The 23,915-nt window shown below is 35.9% G+C and overlaps 2 protein-coding genes across 3 annotated transcripts; one reads left to right on the top strand and one right to left on the bottom strand.

The window, feature by feature from the left end:
* Positions 1–757: 757 nt before the first annotated feature.
* ppp4r1 (protein phosphatase 4, regulatory subunit 1) lies at positions 758–17,241 on the top strand. Of its 2 annotated transcripts, none has more exons than XM_067378374.1 (20): positions 758–890; positions 975–1,016; positions 2,049–2,133; positions 5,292–5,398; positions 5,560–5,702; positions 5,774–5,920; positions 7,203–7,310; positions 7,402–7,467; positions 8,908–9,066; positions 9,138–9,256; positions 9,326–9,747; positions 11,291–11,433; positions 11,697–11,774; positions 11,846–12,031; positions 13,936–14,097; positions 14,176–14,276; positions 14,366–14,486; positions 15,537–15,665; positions 15,751–15,892; positions 16,576–17,241. In XM_067378374.1, the coding sequence occupies exons 1-20, from the start codon at positions 884–886 to the stop codon at positions 16,737–16,739; spliced, it is 2,631 nt and encodes an 876-aa protein (XP_067234475.1). In that variant the 5' UTR covers positions 758–883; the 3' UTR covers positions 16,740–17,241. The 2 variants fall into 2 exon arrangements, with proteins under 2 accessions (XP_067234475.1, XP_067234474.1); XM_067378373.1 differs by having other exon boundaries at positions 1,998–2,133.
* A 1,163-nt stretch (positions 17,242–18,404) lies between these two features.
* twsg1b (twisted gastrulation BMP signaling modulator 1b) lies at positions 18,405–23,120 on the bottom strand. The gene is made up of 5 exons (XM_067378096.1): positions 22,981–23,120; positions 22,553–22,703; positions 22,241–22,340; positions 20,542–20,802; positions 18,405–18,955 (listed from the first exon to the last, which is right to left on the bottom strand). Exons 1-5 carry the CDS (start codon positions 22,989–22,991, stop codon positions 18,774–18,776), a joined length of 705 nt encoding a protein of 234 aa, XP_067234197.1. The 5' UTR covers positions 22,992–23,120; the 3' UTR covers positions 18,405–18,773.
* Between the last annotated feature and the right edge of the window lie 795 nt (positions 23,121–23,915).

The following is a 23,915-nucleotide window of genomic DNA, read 5'->3' as shown; positions in this document are numbered from 1 at the left end:
AAATGTATATAAAAAAATAAAAAATAATTAAATGGTTTAAAATTATGTAATCGACAAACAAGCAAATAAATATATAAATAAATAAAAAGCAATGAAAACATGCAGAATTTGTGCCATCTTCCTTAATATATTTATTTATTTATTTATTTATTTGCCCTCTTCTTTTCTCTATTTTTTTTTTTTTTAGGTTTAATAGTTTTAATACATATTTCTTTTGTTTACTATTGAACCATAATTACTTTTTGTTTGAAATATTGTTTATATTTTTTGTATGTGCCGACGTGTTCTGTTTGTTAATATTGCAATAATAATAAAAAAAAGCTAAAAAAAAAAACAACAACAACAAAGAAAAACTGGTTGAACTGGTCATTTGTGTTCTGCCACACCGCATATTTAAATAATAATAATAATTCAATAAAATAATACTAATAATAATCTACCATATTAGACTCCAGTAACAACAACCAATATATATATATAATATAAAATGCAATAAAATTATTATTTAACCAAAATTATGTGGCTTCCCAATAATTTTATGTTTTACTCGTACTCTGTTGTGTATAGAAATGTATTACAAATATTTTCTAAATAATTAAATGTCTTAAAATTATGTAATCCACAAACAAACAAATAAATAAATAAAAAACGAATACTTAGAGCGAGTTCTGGTATTCCTCACTGCGCATGCGTTCGCACACTCCGTCTGTGCGTGCGCGTTCTAGAGTCTGCCCTCGGCGCGTGCGTGATAAAGGATCAGTGCGCGGGCCCGGCGGCAGTGCTCGAGTGGAGTTCTGAGGCGCGTGTTTGTGTGTTTTTTTGTAGTTTTGTGTAGTTTGTGTTGCGGCGCACAGAAGCGGGTTAAATGTAGAAGCAGCGCACGATGGCGGGTGTGTAGAGCTGAACACACACACTTCTGACTAACACACACACACACACACACACACTCTCACTGATCGTGTCGTGTGTTTCAGATCTCTCTCTGCTGCAGGACTCACAGGAGGACACGGACGGATGTGAGTTTATCTCTGTGTGTGTGAGAATAACCTCAACTTTGTGTTTTAATGTGATTCATAAACAGCAGGTCACGTGACCCCGACTGTAATTCTGTGGTAATGTGAGATAAACGCGTGTAAACAGAGCTTTAAAGATCACCATGCCCATAATCATGGTAAAAACATGGTATTTTTGTAATGGTGATGCGCTAGACAGCTGTGTTTGGGTTTGAAATTACTTCATCAAACATGAGGGAAGCTATAAAGAAGACAAATTCAGCTCAAATCAGATATCTGATTAAAGGATTAGTTCACTTTCAAAAAATGTTTCCTGATAATTTACTCACCCCCATGTCATCCAAGATGTTCATGTCTTTCTTTCGTCAGTCGAGTAGAAATGAAGGTTTTTGATGAAAACATTCCAGGATTATTCTCCTTATAGTGGACTTCAATGGACTCCAAACGGTCAAAATTACAGTTTCAGTGCAGCTTCAAAGAGCTTTAAACGACACCAGACGAGGAATAAGAGTCTTATCTAGAGAAACCATCGCTCATTTTCTAAAAAAATACTACTGCATATACTTTATAAACACAAATTATGCTTCCGCTTTCCGTATTCTTCAAAAAGCTTACACTGTATGTCCTACGCCTTCACTATTCTACTTGCGTAACGAATGAGGCGCCAGTTCAGTTTTTTCCGTAAGTAGAATAGGGAAGGCGTAGGACATTTATGGCCCTATGATTTCTTTTCGACTGAAGAAAGGACATCTTGGATGACATGGAGGAGAGTAAATTATTAGAATTTTATTTGAAAGTGAACTAATCCTTTAACCCTGTCAATCACATGCATCATTTAACCATGTCAGCGAATAATACCTAATCCTCAAGATTTCACTGAGAAGTTCATCATATAGGATCCGTGACTCTGGATCTCGCGCTGGAATCGCAGAGGATTGTGGGATGTGTGTGTTGTGCTCACGCTGTCTCTGAATGTGTCTGTAGTTGGTGTGGATGGATACAGCTCAGAGTCTGATGCCATTATTATACCTTCAGTGCTGGATTTCGTGACTCAGGATGAGATGTTGACTCCTCTGGGCCGACTCGACAAGTACATCAGCAGCGAGAACGTCTTCAACAGGTGAAGAGTCGTGAAATGCTCACATTGAGTCTGTTTGGAGTCACACACTACTAGTTAGGGGTGTGCAATATTGACAAATTATATTTTGTCGAAGATCAGACAATATTTTGCTGAGTGTTTTATTAAAATACAGTAAAAATGTCAGATTGCACGTCGTATAGTACCTTTTTTTCCCCCCAAATATCTGCACAATTACAAATGCGATATTAATTTTATACAACAGTTTAATAAACAAGAAGTTAGACCTGTTTTGCTCTATTTTACCAATGAAAATTGTTCCAAACGAATCTACAGAACTGTTTTGCGACACACAGTGGTGCTTCGTTACTGAATGAATCAATCCGTTTGAACAAATTGGCTGAATGAATGATTCAATGACTCACCTAATAAGAAAGTCAAATGCTTCATTCCTGAAACGATCAGCCGTTTGAATGAATCGGTTGAATTAATGACTCAATGATTCGCTCACTAAAGGATTAGTTCACTTCAGACTGAAAATGTCCTGATAATTTACTCACCTGAATATTAAACCACAAATAAACTATTTAAATATAAATCCTGCATGACTGTGAGCCTTTGAAATGAATGATGTGGAAGCGCGTTTCATTTACCACACTTTGAACAGTTAGTTAAGCTCTGTTGTGCAGCACATGGTTTGACAAAAAAAGTTTAATTTCATGATTAAAAGATAAATTAAATTGTGTGCGTTCATTTGATTGCCGGAAAAATTAAAATAAGGAACAGAATTTGATTTAAAAAATAAATCATAAAAATGCTTTTTTTAATTAATAAAATTGGTTGTTTTTATGAATTCAATTAATTAGAAATGCTTTTTGATTATTAAAATGTAATTAAACCATTAAAATGGAATCCAGAAACGTGAAAATTTGGTAAAACTAAAACAAAATTTGAGGGGAAAGAATGAAACAAAAATTTATTTTTTTGTTAAACTTTTAATAAGTTGTTGATAAATTGGATAAGTTTCATTATTTCAATTAATTAGACATGCTTTTTGATTACTAAAATTTAATTTAACCATTAAAATGGAGTCCAAAAAAAAAAAAAAAAACGGAAAAAAACGGAATCCAGAAAAAACAGAATTTGGGAAAAAATAAAACAGATTTTATAGGGCCCTACTATTTTCATTGGCAAAATAAAGCAAAACTTCTTGTTTATTAAACTTGTATAAAATCAATATTGCATTTGTAATTGTGCTGATTTTTTTGGGGGGGAAACGGTACTTTTTGTGTATAAAAGACACATACGACATCTGACACTTTTACTGTATTTTAATAGAGTAAATATAGTAAATCACAAATTGAGTGTTTTTATTTGTTTTTTGGTACTTGATAATGTCAGATTGCATGTCGTTAAAACAATTTTTATCATAAAAATTTTTTATCATAGTATTATTTCTACAGTATGCAAATGACCTGCTTCATCCGTCAAAGCATGTTTAACACTCTGAGGTCTGACGGTATCGCCGGCGATACCACCGTGGTTTTTTTCTTATCAGTGTGAAAGAGACTCAAAATACTCCGTCAATGTTGCACATACAATTAAGAGTTATACACCATTTTAATCTGTGGAATATCTTCTTTCATTTGTGTACACTCAGAGTAAAAACAGAATTTTGTGCTTTTTGTAAAATAAAGAAAACTAACATGATGCGTGATTTCTCCTCTCCCTCTGAACGAACTCCAATCTGATAGTTCTCAGAAAATGAACTGTAACTTAGTGAATACTAATGACAAAAAAATTACACTTATGTCTAAAAAAACGTTAAGATGTCAGGTTTTAAATCATGTAAGTCAAATCGAAAACAAACCTTCTGTGTTTATGTAATCTGTATGAAAAGAGAGCCATGTCAGAAATCCGTGATTCAGCTCATTATCTGCTAATGCGGCCACGCCCACGGAGCCAGCGCTATTCAGACGCAAATTCAGTCAATACATGCATTCATTATCTCAATCGTGTATTTATTGTCTTGAAAAGTGTTTATCTGGATGTAAAAGTCATGGTTAGCGATCTCTAGAAGACATGCAGTTACTTCCTGTTTACTTGTCTTCTACAGATGAAGTTTAGATGAGTTTTTGTTTCTTTAGCGCCCTCCTGCTGCTGTATGAATTGGAAACTCCATTCATGGAATAGCCTCTTCTTCTTTTAGATGAATTTGTGGACTAAAATGCACAGAGCGCCCTCCGACTTCAAGGATGAATTGAAAACACCAGCGCTCATAGTAATGACAGTGAATATTAAATAAAAATAACTCCTCTGTATAGAAAATTGACATAAGCATATGAGAATCCAATATTTCTCCAAATGTGCATGCTTTTAAACTAAAAGCCTATATTCAGACTCTTTGCATCACAGAAATACATTATATTTTAAAGTATAATATAAAACCATTACTTTATATTGTAATAATATTTTTCTGTATGTTTCATATATCATAATGAGCTTGAGACATCACAGAAGGTTTTTTTTCACAGCCTACCTGACTGAAATGCCTCATTAATATGCAAGTCATTTCAGCTCATTACTATCCAATTCTTTTGTCTTCTCAGGTGAGAATGGCCCATTTTCAGTGGTGATTCACGCCTCCTCGCATACTGTGTTTCTTGGCAAAAAGTGTCTTACAAAAACTAAATCAATATATTGTTAAATATGAAGGAGTAGGCAGCATAATTTTTACATAATTTTGAAGCAAAAACTCTAGTCTACAACCTCCAATACCCTAAAGTCTTATGAACACAGATTTATTATACTTTTTTTGGCCTTATTTCAGTGACTTAAGTTTTTTGTTTTTTCAACAACCACGCATAAATGTTATTCCTTCAAAAACACAAACATGTACATACATGTTCCTCACATATTATTGTAGCCTAGTTTGTGCTGAATACAGTGTAATGACACTTTTTCCATTAATATGTTTATGAACAACTGAAAAAAGCACAAATGTCAGGGCATGTCAAAAGTTCTCCAGGCCCCAAATCAGCCTCAGACTCCAGAGGGTTAAGATGCTGTATCCCATAATGCAGTGTGAGATATATGAAATCCTAGTATAAGAAGCTTTTTTTTAGTGATTTCAAATCCACTTGTTTTTGCTAGGTCACTCAACGGTGAAATGTTTTTAATCTTGGATCTGTGTGTTTCAGGCAGATGGTGGCCCGCAGTCTTCTCGACACGCTCCGAGCCGTCAGCGAGGACGAGCGCGAGTGTGTGTCCGTGCTGGAGAGGATCGACAGACTCGCAGATGACTCCGGTACGCAGATGATTCACTGATTCACTCTTCTGTCCGGTTCAGAGGGCTCGATTTGATTAGATACCATTATAATCTCATCTTTAATTTTTCCTGTATTATTGTGCATATTTCAGTCATATTCAGCCATATTTAGGCTTGTGTTTTTAACGTTTGTTCCTCAGAGCCGACGGTTCGAGCGGAGCTCATGGAGCAGATCCCACATATCGCCATCTTCTGTCAGGAGAACAGACCTTCCATTCCATTCGCTTTCTCCAAGTACCTCTTGCCCATCGTCGTCAGATACCTGGCTGACCAGAATAACCTGGTGAGTGTCAGATCTTTCCATCGCTTGAGATTGAGGAGCTGATCAAGAAGCTGATGGTGTTTCTGCGTCAGGTGCGTAAGACGAGTCAGGCGGCGCTGCTGGTTCTGCTGGAGCAGGAGCTCATCGAGCGAGGAGACGTGGAGAACCTGGTGTGTCCCGTGTTGGTGGACCTCACCGCTCCCGACAGCAACGATGATGTGAAAACCGAAGCCATGGCGGTGAGAGTCTGCCGATTTCACTCGGATCAGCTGCAGGAGTTTGTGTGATGATGATCAGAAAGTGTCCTATAGTGACTCACTGAAGCATCTTTCTCTACTTCTACTCGTTTAGAGAACAAACTATCCTATCCTAGGCCTGTCATATTTTGACAAATAATGTTAAAAACACTGTTGTAAAGTACAAAGAGAGTCAAAGCTCTTCCTTCCTTCGTACGAAATGAAGCTTTGTGGATTTAATCAGTCTGCATTATAATATAAAACAATAATTCACGTAAATATACATTTTCACAGCAATAAAGTAAAACACATAGGCATTTTTTTATTATATTATAATTATTTTTTTTTGTACTGCACTAAAAAGTTAATAATATTGGCCTGTTTTATTATTTTTTATTATTATAATTATATAAATATTTAGATCAAAAAAAGTAAATATGATTTTTTTTTTTATTATATTTTCGATTTATTAAATGTTTTTATTATATAAATATTCACAGCATTAAAGTAAAATGTGGCTATTATAATTTTTATGTTATTATATTTTAATTATATAAATTAATTCACTGCATTAATCTAAATAACATGACCTATTTATTATCATTTTTATGTTATGTAAATATTTTTCACAACATTAAAGCAAGTCTCATGGGCATATTTTACTATAATTTTTATTATTTTATTATATTTTAATTATGTGAATATTTAACAGCATTAAAGTAAATTTGAACACATTTTATCATTATATAAATATTAATTTTCACAACATTAAAATAAATCATATTGGCCTTATCATTTTTATTATATTTTTTATTATATAAATATAACATTTTTACAGCATTAAAGTAAGTTTGAAAACATTTTTATAATTTCTATAATTATATAATATTATAATATTATTAATTTTCACAGCATTAAAGTAAATAATATGGGTCTGTTTTATATCATTTTTATTATTACATAAATATTTTCACAGCACTAAAGTAAATATGGGCCTATTTAATTCTTATTTTATTATATTATTTTATAAATATTTTTCACAACATTAAAATTTACAGCGTTAAAATAAATAATATCAGCCTATTTTATTATAAACATATTATATTATAAATGATTCCAAATAAAAAATAATCTATTATGCATACACTGTAAGTGATGAACAAAACAAAATTAAATCGTTAATCACAATTATTTAAATGACAATTAATCGTCAGCACAAAACTCATGACTATCATAACCAGCGCAGCGGACAGGACTGAGTGCTTGTTTCTGATGTTCATCTCAGATTATTTGTAAAATGGCGCCGATGGTGGGGAAGGACATCACCGAGCGACTCTTTCTGCCGCGCTTCTGCGAGATGTGCTGCGACTGCAGGATGTTTCACGTGCGCAAGGTGGGTGATTCTGATTGGCTTGTGTTCGGGAGTCCAGAGGAAGACGCTCTGTCCTCGTCGCTGATCAGAGGCGTGTGTTTGTGTCCCACAGGTCTGTGCGGCGAACTTCGGTGACATCTGCAGCGTTGTTGGAGGAGAGGCAACAGAGGAACTGCTGGTATGATCAACACAGGAAAGATGGGGCAAGTTGTCACATGGGTTAGATGGCTTTTTCTGACTTTATAACTCAATTCTGACTTTATATCGTGCAATTCTTTATAACTCGCAATTACGACTTTTTCACACAATTATGACTTTATAACTCGCAATTATGACTTTGTTACACAATTACGACTTCATATCACACAATTACGACTTTGTCATGCAATTATGACTATATCGTGAAATTACGACTTTATATCTCGCAATTACTACTTTGTCACGCAATTACAACTTTGTCACGCAATTACGACTTTATATCACACATTTATGACTTTATAACTTGCAATTACGACTTTGTCACGTAATTACGACTTTGTCACGCAATTACGACTTTGTCACGCAATTACGACTTTGTCACGCAATTACGACTTTGTCACGCAATTACGACTTTGTCACGCAATTACGACTTTATATCACGCAATTACGACATTATATCGTGAAATTACGACTTTATATCTCGCAATTACGACTTTATATCACGCAATTATGACTTTGTCACGCAATTACGACTTTATATCACATGATTATGACTCGCGCAATTACGACTTTATATCGCGAAATTACGACTTTGTCATGCAAGTTGTCACATGGGTTAGATGGCAGTAACTGTTTTAAGTGCTTGTTTTCACTAGCAGCAGTTAATTTCTGTTACGACTTTGTCATGCAATTACGACTTTGTCATGCAATTACGACTTTGTCATGCAATTACGACTTTGTCACGCAATTACGACTTTCACGCAATTACGACTTTATATCACACAATTATGACTTTATAACTCGCAATTACGACTTTATATTGCGCAATTACGACTTTATAACTCGCAATTATGACTTTATATCACACAATTACAACTTTATAACTCGCCATTACGACTTTGTCACGCAATGACTTTTGTCATGCAATTACGACTTTATATCACGCAATTACGACTTTGTCACGCAATGACTTTTGTCATGCAATTATGACTTTATATCACACAATTACGACTTTATATCACGCAATTACGACTTTGTCACGCAATTATGACTTTATATCTTGCAATTTCGACTTTATAACTCACAATTCTGACTTTATAACTCAATTACAACTTTATATCTCGCAAGTGCAAGAAAAAGTCAGAATTGTGCGATAAAAAGTTGCAATTACCTTTTCATTTTTAGGCTTTTGAAGTCGAGATTTTAAAGTTTTATGTAGAAACTGACTTTCAAAAATAAGACACTGGGTAAAATGTGACAACTAGCCCCGCTCTGCTCTTTTTATGAGTCTGTTTTGAACAGGGTTTGAAAAAGGCTCAAAATCAGACTACATAAATGTTGTCATGTTATCAACTCTGATTTGTTTTGTATAGTTGTCTGAGGCGTTTTCCTCTCCTTCCTCTCTCTCTTTCCTGTCCAGCTGCCGCGTTTCTTCCAGCTCTGCTCGGATAACGTGTGGGGCGTGCGGAAGGCCTGCGCCGAGTGCTTCATGACTGTGTCCTCGGCCACGTCTCCAGAAGTGCGGCGGACGAAACTCTCGTCTCTGTTCATCAGTCTGATCAGCGATCCCTCCCGCTGGGTACGCCCAATCCGTTTAATCTCTTCTGTGTTGTCCGTTCTGTGTTAATGAGCGTGTGCTGCGGTCGGCAGGTGCGTCAGGCCGCGTTTCAGTCCTTGGGTCAGTTCATCTCGACGTTCGCGAGCCCCAGCAGTAACGTGGGTCAGTACTTCAGAGACGAGGGCAACTGGAGCGGAGCTCAAACGCACAGGTGAGACGACTGACTGATGAAGAGCTCTGAGGATCAACCTTCACTCGCTCACCTCTGTGTCTCGTTCAGCACAAACGCAGATGCCGCCGGCAGCTCGTCCGCAGCAGGGACGTCTGCCGCTTCCCACAATCCCTCTGGATGTGAGGAGCAGGATGTGGCGGAGGAGGGCGGAGGTGAGCAGACCGCGGAGGTCCTGACGGCAGACGATTCTAAGTGCCTTCCTGAAGAGACGGAGGCTTCGTCTGGAGCCGACGAGGATCCACCGGCATCAGCTCAGGACGATCCCTCGCCGTCGCCCGCTCCACAAGACGAGCAGGAGCTCTTTAACTCCTTCCACTACTGGAGGACGCCCATCCCGGAGATCGACCTGGACCTGGAGCTACTGGAGGAGGAGAAGGAGAAGCGGCCGTCCGCTCCGGCGCTGGGCAGGAAACAGCTGGAGGAACTCATCGAAAACCTGGAGCCGCACATCGACGACCCGGATGTCAAAGGTGAGCGGCGGTGCTTTCTCATTAAGTGGATTTGACATGATTGATATTGAGATTATTGATATTGATGTTGATATCAACTCGCCCAGCTCTAGTTACTGGATCTGACAAACTTTGCACTACAAACACAATAAAGCCAAATACTGCCACATTCATCAATAAGAGATTTCAGGAACAGAAGCCTTAAAGCAGCTGGAGCGAGACCTTTGTGTCAGTGGAAGGAAACGAACACAGGAAGTTACTGAAACACTGAGCCGAAAAACAGAAGGAGTGACGCACAATAACTGCAGTCTGTGTTCAGAAGTAACAGGCTTTGCTTCACATCTGATCGTGTTTTAAAGAGGACTTTGTCTTTCTTTAGTGTGTAATGCTGCGGTTTGATATGGAAGCTTGTTTCCGCCATGAAATGAAAAAGGGAATTGCAAATATCTCGCAATTCTGACGTTTTTTTTTCTTTTTTCTCAGAATTGCGCGTTTATATCTCGCAATTCTGACTTTATAACGCAATTCGGACTTTATATCTCGCAATTCGGACTTTATATCTCGCAATCCTGACTTTATATCTCGCAATTCGAACTTTATAACTCGCAGTTCTGACTTTATAACGCAATTCGGACTTTATATCTCGCAATTCAGACTTTATATCTCGCAGTTCTGACTTTATAACGCAATTCGGACTTTATATCTCGCAATTCAGACTTTATATCTCGCAATTCTGACTTTATAACACAATTCGGACTTTATATCTCGCAATTCGGACTTTATATCTCGCAATTTGGACGTTTTTTTTTTTTTTTTTTTTTCTCAGAATTGCAAGTTTATATCTCGCAATTCGGACTTTATATCTCGCAATTCGGACTTTATATCTCGCAATTCGGACTTTATATCTCGCAATTTTGACTTTATATCTCGCAATTTTGACTTTATAACGCAATTCGGACTTTATATCTCGCAATTCGGACTTTATATCTCGCAATTCGGACTTTATATCTCGCAATTCGGACTTTATATCTCGCAATTTTGACTTTATATCTCGCAATTTTGACTTTATAACGCAATTCAGACTTTATATCTCGCAATTCTGACTTTATATCTCGCAATTTTGACTTTATAACGCAATTCGGACTTTATATCTCGCAATTCGGACTTTATATCTCGCAATTCGGACTTTATATCTCGCAATTCAGAGAAAAAAAGTCAGAATTGTGAGAAAAAGTTGGAATTACCGTTTTTAATTATTTTTGTAGTGGTGGAAACAAGCTTCCATAGTTGGAGCATGAATATCTCTATATCAGAGTGTTTCTGAACTCTAATTCATATGCAGAATAAATGGGCGGGGCCTGGTTGAGTTAGTAGTTGTTGAAACTGGCGGTTATGGTTAGGGGCGGGACATTTTGCTTTTCAGAAGGAGTGGCTTCATAGAGACAGGAACTAAACAGAGCGTTACTGACAGACTGGGAAGAGAGGAGCTGCAACAATGGAGAATATGAGGAAAATAATCAACATTCAAGCAGGAAACCCTTCTGTGTTGATCTGTGTTTTCCAGCACAAGTGGATGTCCTGACAGCTGCTCTGAGAGCCACGGCGCTGGACTCTGGACTGGAAGACGCTTTCCTGGAGCCCCGAGCAGCACAATCCAATCCCTTCAGCTCCCAACATTCCTCTGAGCTCCATTCAGACGACACACAGGTGAACACAACATGCCAACTTTGATAATTACAATCATATCATTATACTGGTTTCATGATCCTGATCTGTGTCAAAGCCCAGCACATGTTTTTAAGCATTAAGTGTTGATAAGTTCAGTTCATTAGCGTGAATCCGTCTGATTTGTTCAGCATTTTTCATGCATTACTAAAATGTTTATCACATATCTGTAGGTAAACGTTGCTCTTTATAACTATCATTATATTAGTGAATAGAAATGAAAAGGAGTATGTTGCGTGTTTCAGAGGCGTGATGACGACGATGATTCTGACGTGAGCGACAGCAGTGTGAATCCTGAAGACGAGAGGAAATCGAAACAGCAGGTCAGTTGATCATCCCATCATGAGCTCAATCCCATCATGCTCTGCTCTGACGTGTGTGCTGCCCACTGCAGGATGTGGTTCCTCAGGCGTTACTGGACCAGTATCTGTCCATGACGGACCCGTCGCGCGCTCAGACCGTGGACATGGAGATCGCCAAGCACTGCGCCTACAGTCTGCCCGGTGTGGCGCTGACGTTAGGACGGCAGAACTGGCACTGCCTGCGCGACACGTACGAGACGCTGGCCTCCGACATGCAGGTGCTTGTTTCCAATTATTCATATAATACATGCACAAGACACTTGTTTCCTCATACAATGTGTCATATTTTATTATTATTATTATTTTTTTTAAACACTAGGACACATTTCTCAATGCTTTATCAAAACTATCCTTTTTTTTACTTGGCACAGCGAGAGGGGTTTATTCACAAATTATATCTTTTCTCTAACAATAATTAGATGATATTTTGCTGAGTGTGTTTTTTGTGCTGGTACCTTTGGCAGGTGTAAATTGATTTTTACCCGTTTTGGGTATGTTTACCTTTATATAGTATGGAGCCCTGCACATGACATGCAAGAAAAAAAAAAAGTAAATCGAATGACAACTATGTTCCCTCGATTTATAAATCATGCTCATGATTTAGCAAATTTGGAGAATGATTTATTAAATCATGCACACAATTTGGCCTACCAATTTATTTTTTGTTCCATAATAAAGCCATTTTCATTTTCTTATGCATCATCAATTTGATTAAATGTAAGAATTTGACAAAAGAATTAGAATAATTAGACACATTAAGGCTGTTACCAATCAAATTAAATCGGTCTCAACAAAATTAATCTTTGCAGAGGAAACGGAAGCTTATACGGAAATTTATACGCCTTTACACACTGTTTAATGCAGCTCAGAGGGACATGAATGTGTTTAACCTGCAGTTACAAGCGCATCATTTTTGATGTTTTAAACAAAACGTTGAATATTGATAATTGAAATGTTTTTTTTGTTTTTTGTTTTTCAAAAAATGAAAAAATTCTTTAAATGTGAAATTTAGTCCATGTTACTGAATCACTGTTAATGAGTGAGTCATTGAATCATTCATTAAAATGATTTGTTCATTCAGTAACGAAGCACTGCTGTGGCTTTGATTGAAACTATTTTCATAGCAAAAACGGGCAATATTGTGTCTACTTTTCACTTTCTTTTTTTCTGTTTCTTTTTAATTTTTTAATATTATTTTTTATTTGTCATTTTTAATTATTTCTTTCACTTTGACTCACTTTCTTTCTCTTTCTTTCTTTTTTCTTTTTAATTTCTTTTTTTGTAATTTTCTTTCTTTCTTTCTTTTCACTTTCCTTTACTTTTACTTTCTTTTACTTTCATTTTTTTATTTCACTTTCATTTTCTTATTTTTTAACATTCTTTTCTTTTTTTCTTTCTATATTTGTTTTCTTTTCACAAATATACAGTATCTTTTTCTTTTTAAATCAGTTTTTTTATTGTCTTTCCCCTTTTTAAATTTTTGTTTTTAATTTTCATTTTTTGAAAATAAAAGAAAAGAAAAAAAAGAACAAAATAAAAAGATAAAAATACAAATAAAGAGGGGGAAAAAAACAGCAAAAATGAAAAGATATTTTAAATGTGAAATTAAGTCCATGTTACTGAGTCACTGTTAATGAGCGAGTCATTGAGATTCAACCGATTCATTCAAACGGCTGATTCATTCAGGAGCGAAGCATTTGAATGTCTTCATGAGTGAGTCATTGAATCATTCATTAAAACGATTTGTTCATTCGGTAACGAACCACTGCTGTGTTTTGTTTTGTTTTTTTTAAACTATTCTTTAAAACAGGCAATATTGTGTCTAAAATGTCAGTCATTTAATATTAACTTCTTGGTTATTGAACTGTTGTATAAAATCAATACCACATTTGTAATCATGCTGATGTTTAGAGTAGAAACGCCACTCTTTGTATGTTTTTTTTTTTTTATATTAATATCATGTAAAATAGTTAATCAATATCAGACGGAGGTATTTTTGACCCTTATCTTCTTGAGTACGGACCAACAATCGTGATACTATCGTAAATAATATATATCCAACACCCTTACACATCAGGTAATTTCTCTCGTGTGTGTGTGTGTGTGTGTGTGTGTGTGTCAGTGGAAGGTGCGGCGGACGCTGGCGTTCTCCATCCATGAGCTGGCTCTGATCCTGGGAGATCAGCTGACGGCCGCTCATCTGGTGCCCATCTTCAACAGCTTCCTGAAGGACCTGGACGAGGTCCGCATCGGCGTCCTCAAACACCTCTACGACTTCCTCAAGGTCCGGTCCGCTCCATCACTCAGTGTGTGTGAGGATGATGATGATGATGATGATGGTCATGTGGTGTTCCTCTTTCAGCTGCTGCATCAGGACACCAGGAGGAAGTATCTGTACCAGCTGCAGGAGTTCCTGGTGACGGACAACAGCCGCAACTGGAGGTTTCGCTCCGAGCTGGCCGAGTACGACTGCGCTGCGCTGTGTGTGGTGATGATGTCACTGATGATGTCGCTGGTGATGTCATGTCTCAGTGTGTGTGTGTGTGTGACAGGCAGCTGGTGTTGTTGCTGGAGCTGTACAGCGCGCAGGACGTCCACGACTATCTGAGACCGCTGGCCTTCTGTCTCTGCACTGACCGCGTGTCGTCCGTTCGCTGGACGTCCTACAGACTGGTACTCTCACTTTCACCTTTCTTTTTCTTTCACTTTCTTTTATTTTCTTTTTCTTTTACTATTTCACTTTCTCGTTCTTTCACTTTCACCATTCTTTTTTTCTTTCACTTTCTTTTTCTTTCACTTTCTTTTTCTTTTACTTTCTTTTTCTTTTACTATTTCACTTTCTTATTTTCTTTTTCTTTTACTATTTCACTTTCTCTTTCTTTCACTTTCTTTCTTTTCCTTTTCCTTTCTTTTTTCTTCTTTTTACTTTTTCACTTTTTTTTTTCCTTTTTCTTTCTATTTAATTTTTTAATTTCTTTTCATTTATTTGACATTTTTCTTTTTCTTTCACTTTCCTTTACTCCTTTCTTTCACTTTGTTTTTCTTTCATACACCTTTTCTTTTTTCCTTTTTATTTCACTTTCATTTTATCAACATTCTTTCCTTTTTTTCTTTTCTCATTTCTTTTAATTCCTTTTCCTTTTTTATTTTTTGGTGATTTTGCATTTCTTTGTAAATCAATTTATTTATTTATTTTTCTTTTACTTTTCACTTTTTCTCTTTTACTTTTTCTTTTCTTTTTCCTTTTTCTTTTAATTTATTTTATTTGTCATTTTTTTCTTTATTTCTTTCACTTTCCTTTACTCTTTCTTTTTCACTTTTTCTTTCATACACTTTTTTCTTTTTTTACTTCACTTTCATTTATTTAACATTCTTTCCTTTTTTCTTATTTCTTTTAATTTCAATTCCTTTTTTTTTTTAATAAATTTATTTTCTTTCCCCTTTTTCATTTTTTTTAAATTTTCCCCTCTATTTGTATATTTGTGTGTGTGTGTGTGTGTGTAATATATATGTGTATATATATAATTTTTTTTATTTATTTTTTTTTCATTTTGTTCCTTTTTTTTCTTGTCTTATTTCCTTTTCTTTATTAGTTTAGTTTTTTTTGTTGCTTTTTTTTTCTTTCTGTCTTGGTTATTTCAAGTGAGACTGTAGTGATTGAATCATGAATGAATAATTCTGGTTCCAGTGAGTCGTTCCTCTCAAAGATTCGCTGTGTTTCAGGTGAGCGAGATCATCAGGAAGTTGTCGTCGTGTTCGTCTCTGCTGGTGAGTTTTCTGGGCGAGCTGGTGGAGAAGTTCTGTCACTCTCAGAAGTGGTCCGGCCGGCAGGCGTTTGCCTTCGTCTGTCAGGTGAGACGCACTCTTCCTCCTCCTCCTCCTGCTCATCATCATCATCAGTGTGGATTGTCCTGACGCGCAGCTCTGTGTTGGTCAGTTGTCCATCGAGGAGGAGTGTCTGACTCTGGATCAGTTCTCGGAGCACCTGCTTCCTCCGCTGCTGCAGCTGGCGACGGATCCCGTTCCCAACGTCCGAGTCCTGCTGGCCAAAACCCTGCGGCAGACGCTGCTGGAGCGAGGTGTGTGTGCCGTCATTTCATCCCTTTCTTCTTGTTTATTTTAATTTTCTTTTTTTTGTTCTTTTATTTCTTCTTTTGCCTTTTTTTTTTTTTTTTTTTTTTTCCTTCTTTTCAGTTTATTTTCTTCATCCTTTTCAGTCTTTGATTTATTATTTTTTTCTCTCCTTTTTCTTTTATGGCTTTTTTTTTTTGTTGCATTTTTTCATTATTTTTTTTTTGCCTCTTTATTTATTTTAGTTATATTGTTCTTTTTATTTTCATCTTTGACATTTTCTTTAATTTTTTCTTGTCTTTTTATTTATATTTGATCTTCTCATTTTATTTATTTATTTAATTATTTTTTTTATTCTATCCTTTTCACTTTATATATTTTATCCTTTTTCTGTTTTTTATGTTTATATTTTCCTTTCATTTTTCTTATTTGATTCCCCCCTTATTCGTTCTTAAATTTTTTTGTATTTTTCCTTTCTTTTCTTTTCATTTTGTTTTTCCTTTTTTCCCTCTTTTCCTTTATTTATTTTAGCTCTATTGTTCTGTTTTTATTATCTTTAAAAAAAAGAAAAAAGGGAAGAAAATATTACTTCACTTTTTTGTTTTTCATTTATTTTTTTAATTCTTTAGTGGGTTTTTTTGTTTGTTTGTTTTGTGCCTGTGTGTGTGTGTGTGTGTGTTCTCTCCTGTAGAGTATTTCCTGAACTCGGCCGGCTGCCAACAGGAGGCGCTGGAGCACACTCTGGTCGCTCTGCAGACGGACGTGGACAAAGACGTCAAATACTTTGCCAGTGTCCATCCCGGAAGCACCCGTCTGAACGAGGACGCCATGAGCACCACGTCCTCCACATACTGAACACAGACTTCTAACAGCTTTCCCAGAATGCATCTCACTACAGCCCCTGGGTTATTTGTGGGCTTTTGTGCGTTCTCTCTCTTTTATTTTGCCACAGAAGCCTTAAACGCGTCTTCCTTAAACCAGAGAATACTTGAACAGCTGGAGAAATCAAACGACTAAACTGTTGACATGTGACCGGGCCGGCGGCCGGTTGACGGCTCTAATATATGCTGCATATATATATCAGTGACGGGACGCGTCTGTCTGATCTCAAGGGCTCGAGCGTCGCTCTTTTAATCTTCAGCGCAGCACATTGTTGTACTGATGGACACGGTCACACGTCTGCTCAGACGAACCATGTGAACTGGCGTTTTTAACGGAAATCACGAGTGGTCCATGTGAACATTCAATCTGAAACTCACTTGAAGCCTTGAGTGTTTTAATGCAAAACTCTTCTGTATATATTCCTGTTTTTGATCATGAATAGCTGATGTTATTCTCTTAACCTGTCCAGAATAAAATTTCAGATGAAATCACTTGCTGTTGTTCTCACTGTTGAAGACGATCACACAAGTTCTACCTTATCCAAGTCATATACATTAACATGTCTTATGAACAAACATGAATTTACAATAAATCAGTAGCCAATTTAGTTCCTCAACCGCAACTATTTAGAATATTGAGATGTAATATTTCATAACATTTTATTTTTTTTTGTTATATTAGGTAATGCATTAACTAACAATGAACAATATATTGTTAGCACATTTATAACGCCCCTTTCACAAGATGTAATATCAGTCTCTGGTGTCTCCAGAATGTGTCTGTGATCTGTGGGGGATTTTGAGCTGAAACTTCATTTATTAGAGCTTGTCAAATTTGCACGTGAGCAAAAACACACTGTTTTTGTGTGTGTCCCTTTAAATGCAAATGAGCTGCTGCTCCAGAAGTGGGCGGAGCTTTAACAGCTCAACAACAACAAAGCTGGAGAATCTCACGCAGCCAAAATGAGACACTGTTATCAGACACATTTGACGTTTTAATATGATCTATAAATGTCTTGATCTAATATAATTGTTCATGTTAAATTAAACTATTGTAAAGTTTTTACCCTTTTTGTCGACAACTTCACCATAAAAATGGGAACAGCTTAAATGTTATTTCAGAGCTTCAACTTACATTTTGATGAAAGATTATGAAGCTTTTATCTCCTGCTCACTGAATGATTCATAAAGATCATGAACATGTAAATGAGTAAATAGCAAATGTTTCATATTGAGATGTGCAGAGAATAACTACAATATTTCTGTTTGACAATCATAACCAGAACAAACTCAAGTGACCTTCACACATTATGAACGTTGAGTTTGCAGATGAAGTTGGACGGATGACTGGAGGCTCATGGGACTGAATGAGAGCTTTGTGTCTGAAAGTGGGACGCTTCATTAGGACACCTGTGAGCCGAAGAGACGCACGATTAACAGAGCGACCGACAGCAGCCACACGCGTGAAATGAGGAATAAACATACAAAACACTAAGAAAGAACTAAAGAAAACATGCATAATGACCAAAAAATAAAAAAAAACAGGAAATTAAAATTAATAAAAATGATACAAGACAAAAAAGGAAAATGACAAAAAAGACAAAGGGAAAAAATGAAACCACAAGAAAAAAAACCAGGAGATAATGATGTTTTATTGAAAAATACAGTGATTTCTATCGCTCAAGTTCACCTGCGTCTGTGAAACTGAAGAAACAAGCGTCTGTCGTCTCCACATAACACTCCAGCTTCACTTCTCTAGGTGAAAGGATGATTTATTTTAATCGTTAAACTAATGATTTTAACTTCGTTCAGTCTTGATAAAGACCTTGAGAAAGTTTATAACATGCTGATTATGAATCTATTCTCTATCAAAATCATTTCTCTGATCTGAATGTATGAGGCTACACGTGAATCTGCAAGAATAAAAATATATATACAAAATCTTTTGCGTGACGCAGGACACAATAACAAAACATCGGTGACTGACAGGACTGCGCTCAGTTCAGGATCAGTACAGGCAGTTCATGCACTTGACGGATTTGCTGCCGTAGTCGACGCACTCGGGTCCGATGCACTCGCAGCAGGCGTTGTGGAACCAGCGGTACTTGGATCCGCCCATCGACTCGCAGTACTGCTTACACTGACGGATGGACACGCAGTCGTCGAAGTAAACCACCGTACACATCTTATCTGGAGAGATGAGACAGACACAGATCAGGAAACAACACCAATACAGTCACATGGACATCAGATCAGTGTGTGTGGAAGCACATCCGCCACATAAGAGCAAAAATCATGCTTTGGGAAACATTGACATGCAAAGTAAAAATTAAGGAAAAAATTAAATTATGATATGCAAAATCAAAATTGACGAAAGTTAAATTGCATGTTAATTTTTAATTGTCATAATTTTTACTTTATAACATAAAAATTGACGAAAGTTAAAAAAAATAAAAATTAACATGCAATTTAAGTCAAATTATGACAAAAAAAAAAAAAATTGACAGGGAAAGTAAAAACTGACAAAAAAATAATTAAATTGACATGCAAAATCAAAATTATGACAAATTAAATTGTTATAATTCATTTTGTCATAATTTTTACTTTGTATTTTGTAAAATAAAATTTATGACAAAAAATATGACATGCAAAATCAAATTATGACCAAAAAAAAATTATGACAGGCAAAGTAAAAACTAAAAAAAATAAAATAAAATGAAGACATGCAATTATGACAAAAATGAATTATAACATGCAATTTCATTTTTGTCATAATTTTTACTTATAAATTTTACTTTATAAAATGCAGACACAAAATTATGACATGCAAAATCAAAATTATGAAAATATTATGACAAAAAAATTATGGCTTGAAAAGTCAAAATTATGACAAAAATGAAATTGCATTTTATAATTCAATTTGTCTTAATTTTTTGTCATAAATTTTACTTTAAGTAAAAATAATGACATGCAAAATCAAAATTATGAATGCAAAATTATGACAATATTATGACAAAAATGAAATTGCACGTCATAATTATAAAAAAAAAATTAAATTAATACATGCAAAGTTTAAATTGACATACTAAGTCATGACTATGACCTAAAGTCAAAATTATAACAAAAAAAAAGTTGAAATTATGACATTGCATATCATAACTTTGGCTTTGCATGTCATAATTAAGGCACAAAAAAAAATTATGACATGCAAAGCAATAATTAAAAACAAAGTTTATCAGTCATCTAAAGACACACTGAAAGTAACATTCCTCATTTTAAAAGAATCATTTCACGTTAATAAAATAGTACACTACTGGTCAAAAGTTTAGAATAACTACGATTTTTTAAATGTTTTTCATCATATCAGAATGATTTCTGAAGGATCATGTGACACTGAAGACTGGAGTAATGATGCTGAAAATTCAGCTTTGATCACAGGAATAAATTACACTTTACTATATATTCACATAGAAAACAGCTGTTTTAAATTCTAATAATATTTCACAAATTTTCCTGTATTTTTAATCAAATAAACAGAATCCAGAAACCTCAATTATTCTAAACTTTTACCAGTAATGTGTGAGTCAAATATATCAACTCCAGTGTGACATAAATGATCTGATGCATTTCCGTCCGGTCAGTCCGGACACCTGCTCGCCGCTGGACGTCTCATTACCGTCACAGCTCAGGGTCACAAGGTCACCGCCGGAACGAATGAAGCTCAAGCTAACGACGTTCCTGCTCAGTGAAGCGCGAGGCGAGCGCTCTTTCCTCACCTTGCGTGTCGTAGCTGGCGTGGATGCTGTTCCCCGGCAGCGAGACGTTCTGGTGCGCGTCCTCCATCGTCTCCAGGAAGGACACCAGGTTCTCGTGGTAGGACAGTTCCTCGGCCACGGGGAAGGACACCACCATCATGTTGATGGGCGCTTCGCCCTCGGTCAGCGCGCGGAAGAGCGACGGGATGGGCCGGTACAGCTCCTCCACCGTGCTCTTGGCCGTCGCCGGCGTGTCGCTGTAGTTCTTGGGGTTACACATGCCTGAGAGGACCAGAAACACAAGAACACACACTTTACAGAAACACTCACACAAAACATCAAGACCCTTCAGCTCTCGGAGCACAAACTAAACTTGATTTAGACTAGAAAAAAAAAAAACTATTTAATTATGAGAGCTTTTCCTTGCAATTGCGAGTTTTTATATATATATATACAGCTATGGAAAAAATTAAGAGACCACTTAACATTGATTTCTGAACTAGGAGTGGTCTCTTAATTTTTTCCATATTATATATATATATATTTATATTTTATTTCTCACAATTTTAAAGTTATAATTCACAATTCTGACTTTTTTCTTGCAATCAGAGAAAAAACAAGAAAACAAGAAAAAGTCAGAATTGCAAGAAATGACCTCAGAATGGCGAGAATTAATGTTGGAATAGTGTTGGAATAGCAAGAATTAATGTCGGAATAACAAGAAAAGTTGGAATGGCAAGAAATAAAGTCTAATTACAAGAAAGTCAGAAAAACAAGAAAAAAACCTCAGAATGGTGAGAGAATGTTGGAATCGGAATAAAGTTGGAATGGCAAGAAATGTTGGAGTAGTGTTGGAATCGAAAGAAATAATGTATTAAGAAGAGTCGGAATGGCGAGAAATAATGGAATCATGAAAAATAATGTTGGAATCACAAAAAAGTCAGAATGGTAAGACATAAGTCGGATTAGTGAGATGTTGGAATAGCATTGGAATGGGGAGAAATAATGCAAGAAATTATGTCGGAATTGTGGGAAATAAACTCTGAAATAGAGTTGGAATTGTAATTAAGATGAAATGGTGAGAAATGCTGGAATAGCGTTGGAATAGTGAGAATTAATGCCGTAATTATGAGAAAAGTTGGAATGGCGAGAAATCAGTCGGAATCACGAAAAAGTCAGAATGGTGAGAAATAATGTTGGAATAGTCAGAAATAAAGTCAGATCAGTGAGAAATGTCGGAATCACAAGAAAGTCAGAAAGGAAGAGAAATACGTGAAATAAAGTGCGAAAATAATGTTGGAGTATAAACTCACATTTCTGACTTCTTCCTCTCACAATTGTGAGTTTAATATATTATATTTGCACAACGCAGACTTTTTTTCTCAGAACTGTGAGACAAACAAATTATAAAGTCAGAATTGTGAGATAAAAAGTCACAATTACCATCTCTTCTTTATATATAATTAAGTTTATTTTCAATTAAAAAAAAAAAAAAATCACAATCTAAAGCCACACTATTAAAAATCTCATATGAATAAAAAAAAATTATACATTTATTTATGCAGATGATTTTGACCTCCTTTGTAACATATAAGTGTACATGTTTAAACATGTTTATATGCACTTGATTATCATCTCTTCCATCAGAGCAGACATGATGCAGCAGAAGAGACGGTTGAGCTGCAGATATTGTGTAACACTGAGAACATGATGATCTTACCCACACAGTCACAGCACTCTTCCCAGAGAGTTCCCAGACACATCATACACTCCTTACAGCACGAGCAGTTCCCATCGGACGGCCGGCACTGACACAACTCCTGCTCCACAACAACACCACCAACAACACAGTTAAACACAGACAACAACACAAGAACAGCCATGAAGCTCCACGAAAAGTGCTTCAGAACCAGTAGATGCACATGAGAATTATGAAGTGCATCTGAAAACTTCATCATATCTGATTCACTGCAGCTTCCAGCTTCTGAACCATCAAAACCCAACATAATACATCATAATGTGAGACTCTTACCTGAATGAGACACTTGCTGACGTCACTGGCACACAGAGCTTTATTACAGGCCAAAGCGAGAGAAAAACTTGACAGAAGAAGAAGAAACACTGATGAAGATGATGAAGATGAAGGCTGCATCACGACCAGAACCGAACCGAACCCACCGGACCTAAATGAGCACAGGAACGAGAGACTGAGACAGACGCAATAAACAAACAGATCAAACATCAAAGACAAAAGCGGCGTCCGACAGTGAGCGGCGACATCAAAGACTCGTTTGAAAGTAACAGTGAATGTATCGAGAGCACGTGTTACAGTAACCGCGGGACTTCAGGCGAGTTTCACCACACAAACACTGAGAAAACGAGTGTGGATCTGTCCTGATTCACTCTGAGCTCGAACTAAAGAACTGAAGAAGTTTCTCTCGAACACAAACACACACTCACCGCGAGACCATGAAGCTGTTCGTGACTTCCAGGAGTTTGAACACACACACAGATCTGCTGCAGATGATTTAAGACATGATCCGAACTGAACCGGACTCAACTAGAGACTAGAGACTGCTGCTGCTGAGACACACACACACAAAGACACACAGGCGCCTTAAAGACACACACACCCCCTTCTGCCTGCTTATCTAAAGAGGGTGTGTGTGTGTGTGTGTGTGTTATATGACCCCACACAATCACTGTGAAGACGCAAAAGACAGAAGAACGTGTTTCTGAAATCATAAAGATCAACTTACACATTAGAGACAACAGAAGTTAACATGTAGCCTTACAGTGTATACATTTATATATATTATATCCACCAAAAGTTTGAAATAATTACGACTTTTATCAAATGTTTTTGAAAGAGTCTCTTCTGCTCACCAAACCTGAATTTATTTGATCAAAAATACAGGAAAAATTGAAAGTTGAAAGTATTATTTAAAAAGTCATAATTATTTAAAAAGCTGAAATTATGACTTCGGAAGTAAGATTTAATGTCATAATTACGACTTTTTAAAAATGTTAAATTCTGATTTAAAAGTCCAAATTATTACATTAAATAGTCAAAATTCTGACAAAAGTCAAAATTCTATCTGACCTAAAAAGTCAAAATTATGACATAAAATTTGAAAATATTACATAAAAATTCAAATTTATGACTTACAACTACGACACACTTAGTCGAAAGTATGACTTAAAATAGCAATTATTACATTAAAAAGTCAAAATTCTGAGTCGAAAGTGACTTAAAAAGTCATAATTGTTATGTTGAAATTCTGACTTAAAGTCAAAATTATGACATACTCAGTTGAAAGTATGACTTAATGTCATAATTATGACTTTAAAAATGTTACATTCTGACTTAAAAAGTCCTAATTATTACAATAAAA

The sequence above is a fragment of the Chanodichthys erythropterus genome, chromosome 23 (assembly GCF_024489055.1).
Source record: "Chanodichthys erythropterus isolate Z2021 chromosome 23, ASM2448905v1, whole genome shotgun sequence".
In the NCBI taxonomy this organism is placed as follows: domain Eukaryota; kingdom Metazoa; phylum Chordata; class Actinopteri; order Cypriniformes; family Xenocyprididae; genus Chanodichthys; species Chanodichthys erythropterus.
This window is presented reverse-complemented; position numbering and strand designations above follow the sequence as displayed.

Bases quoted from the DNA above. Each gene is read 5' to 3' on its own strand.
- ppp4r1 (XM_067378373.1), top strand. The intron at 5,921-7,202 runs GTGAGAGTCTGC...TGTTCATCTCAG, and splicing joins TGAAAACCGAAGCCATGGCG to ATTATTTGTAAAATGGCGCC. The intron at 9,067-9,137 runs GTACGCCCAATC...TGCGGTCGGCAG, and splicing joins TCAGCGATCCCTCCCGCTGG to GTGCGTCAGGCCGCGTTTCA.
- twsg1b (XM_067378096.1), bottom strand. The intron at 20,803-22,240 runs GTAAGATCATCA...TGGTCCTCTCAG, and splicing joins AGAGTGCTGTGACTGTGTGG to GCATGTGTAACCCCAAGAAC. The intron at 18,956-20,541 runs GTGAGGAAAGAG...TCATCTCTCCAG, and splicing joins CGCCAGCTACGACACGCAAG to ATAAGATGTGTACGGTGGTT.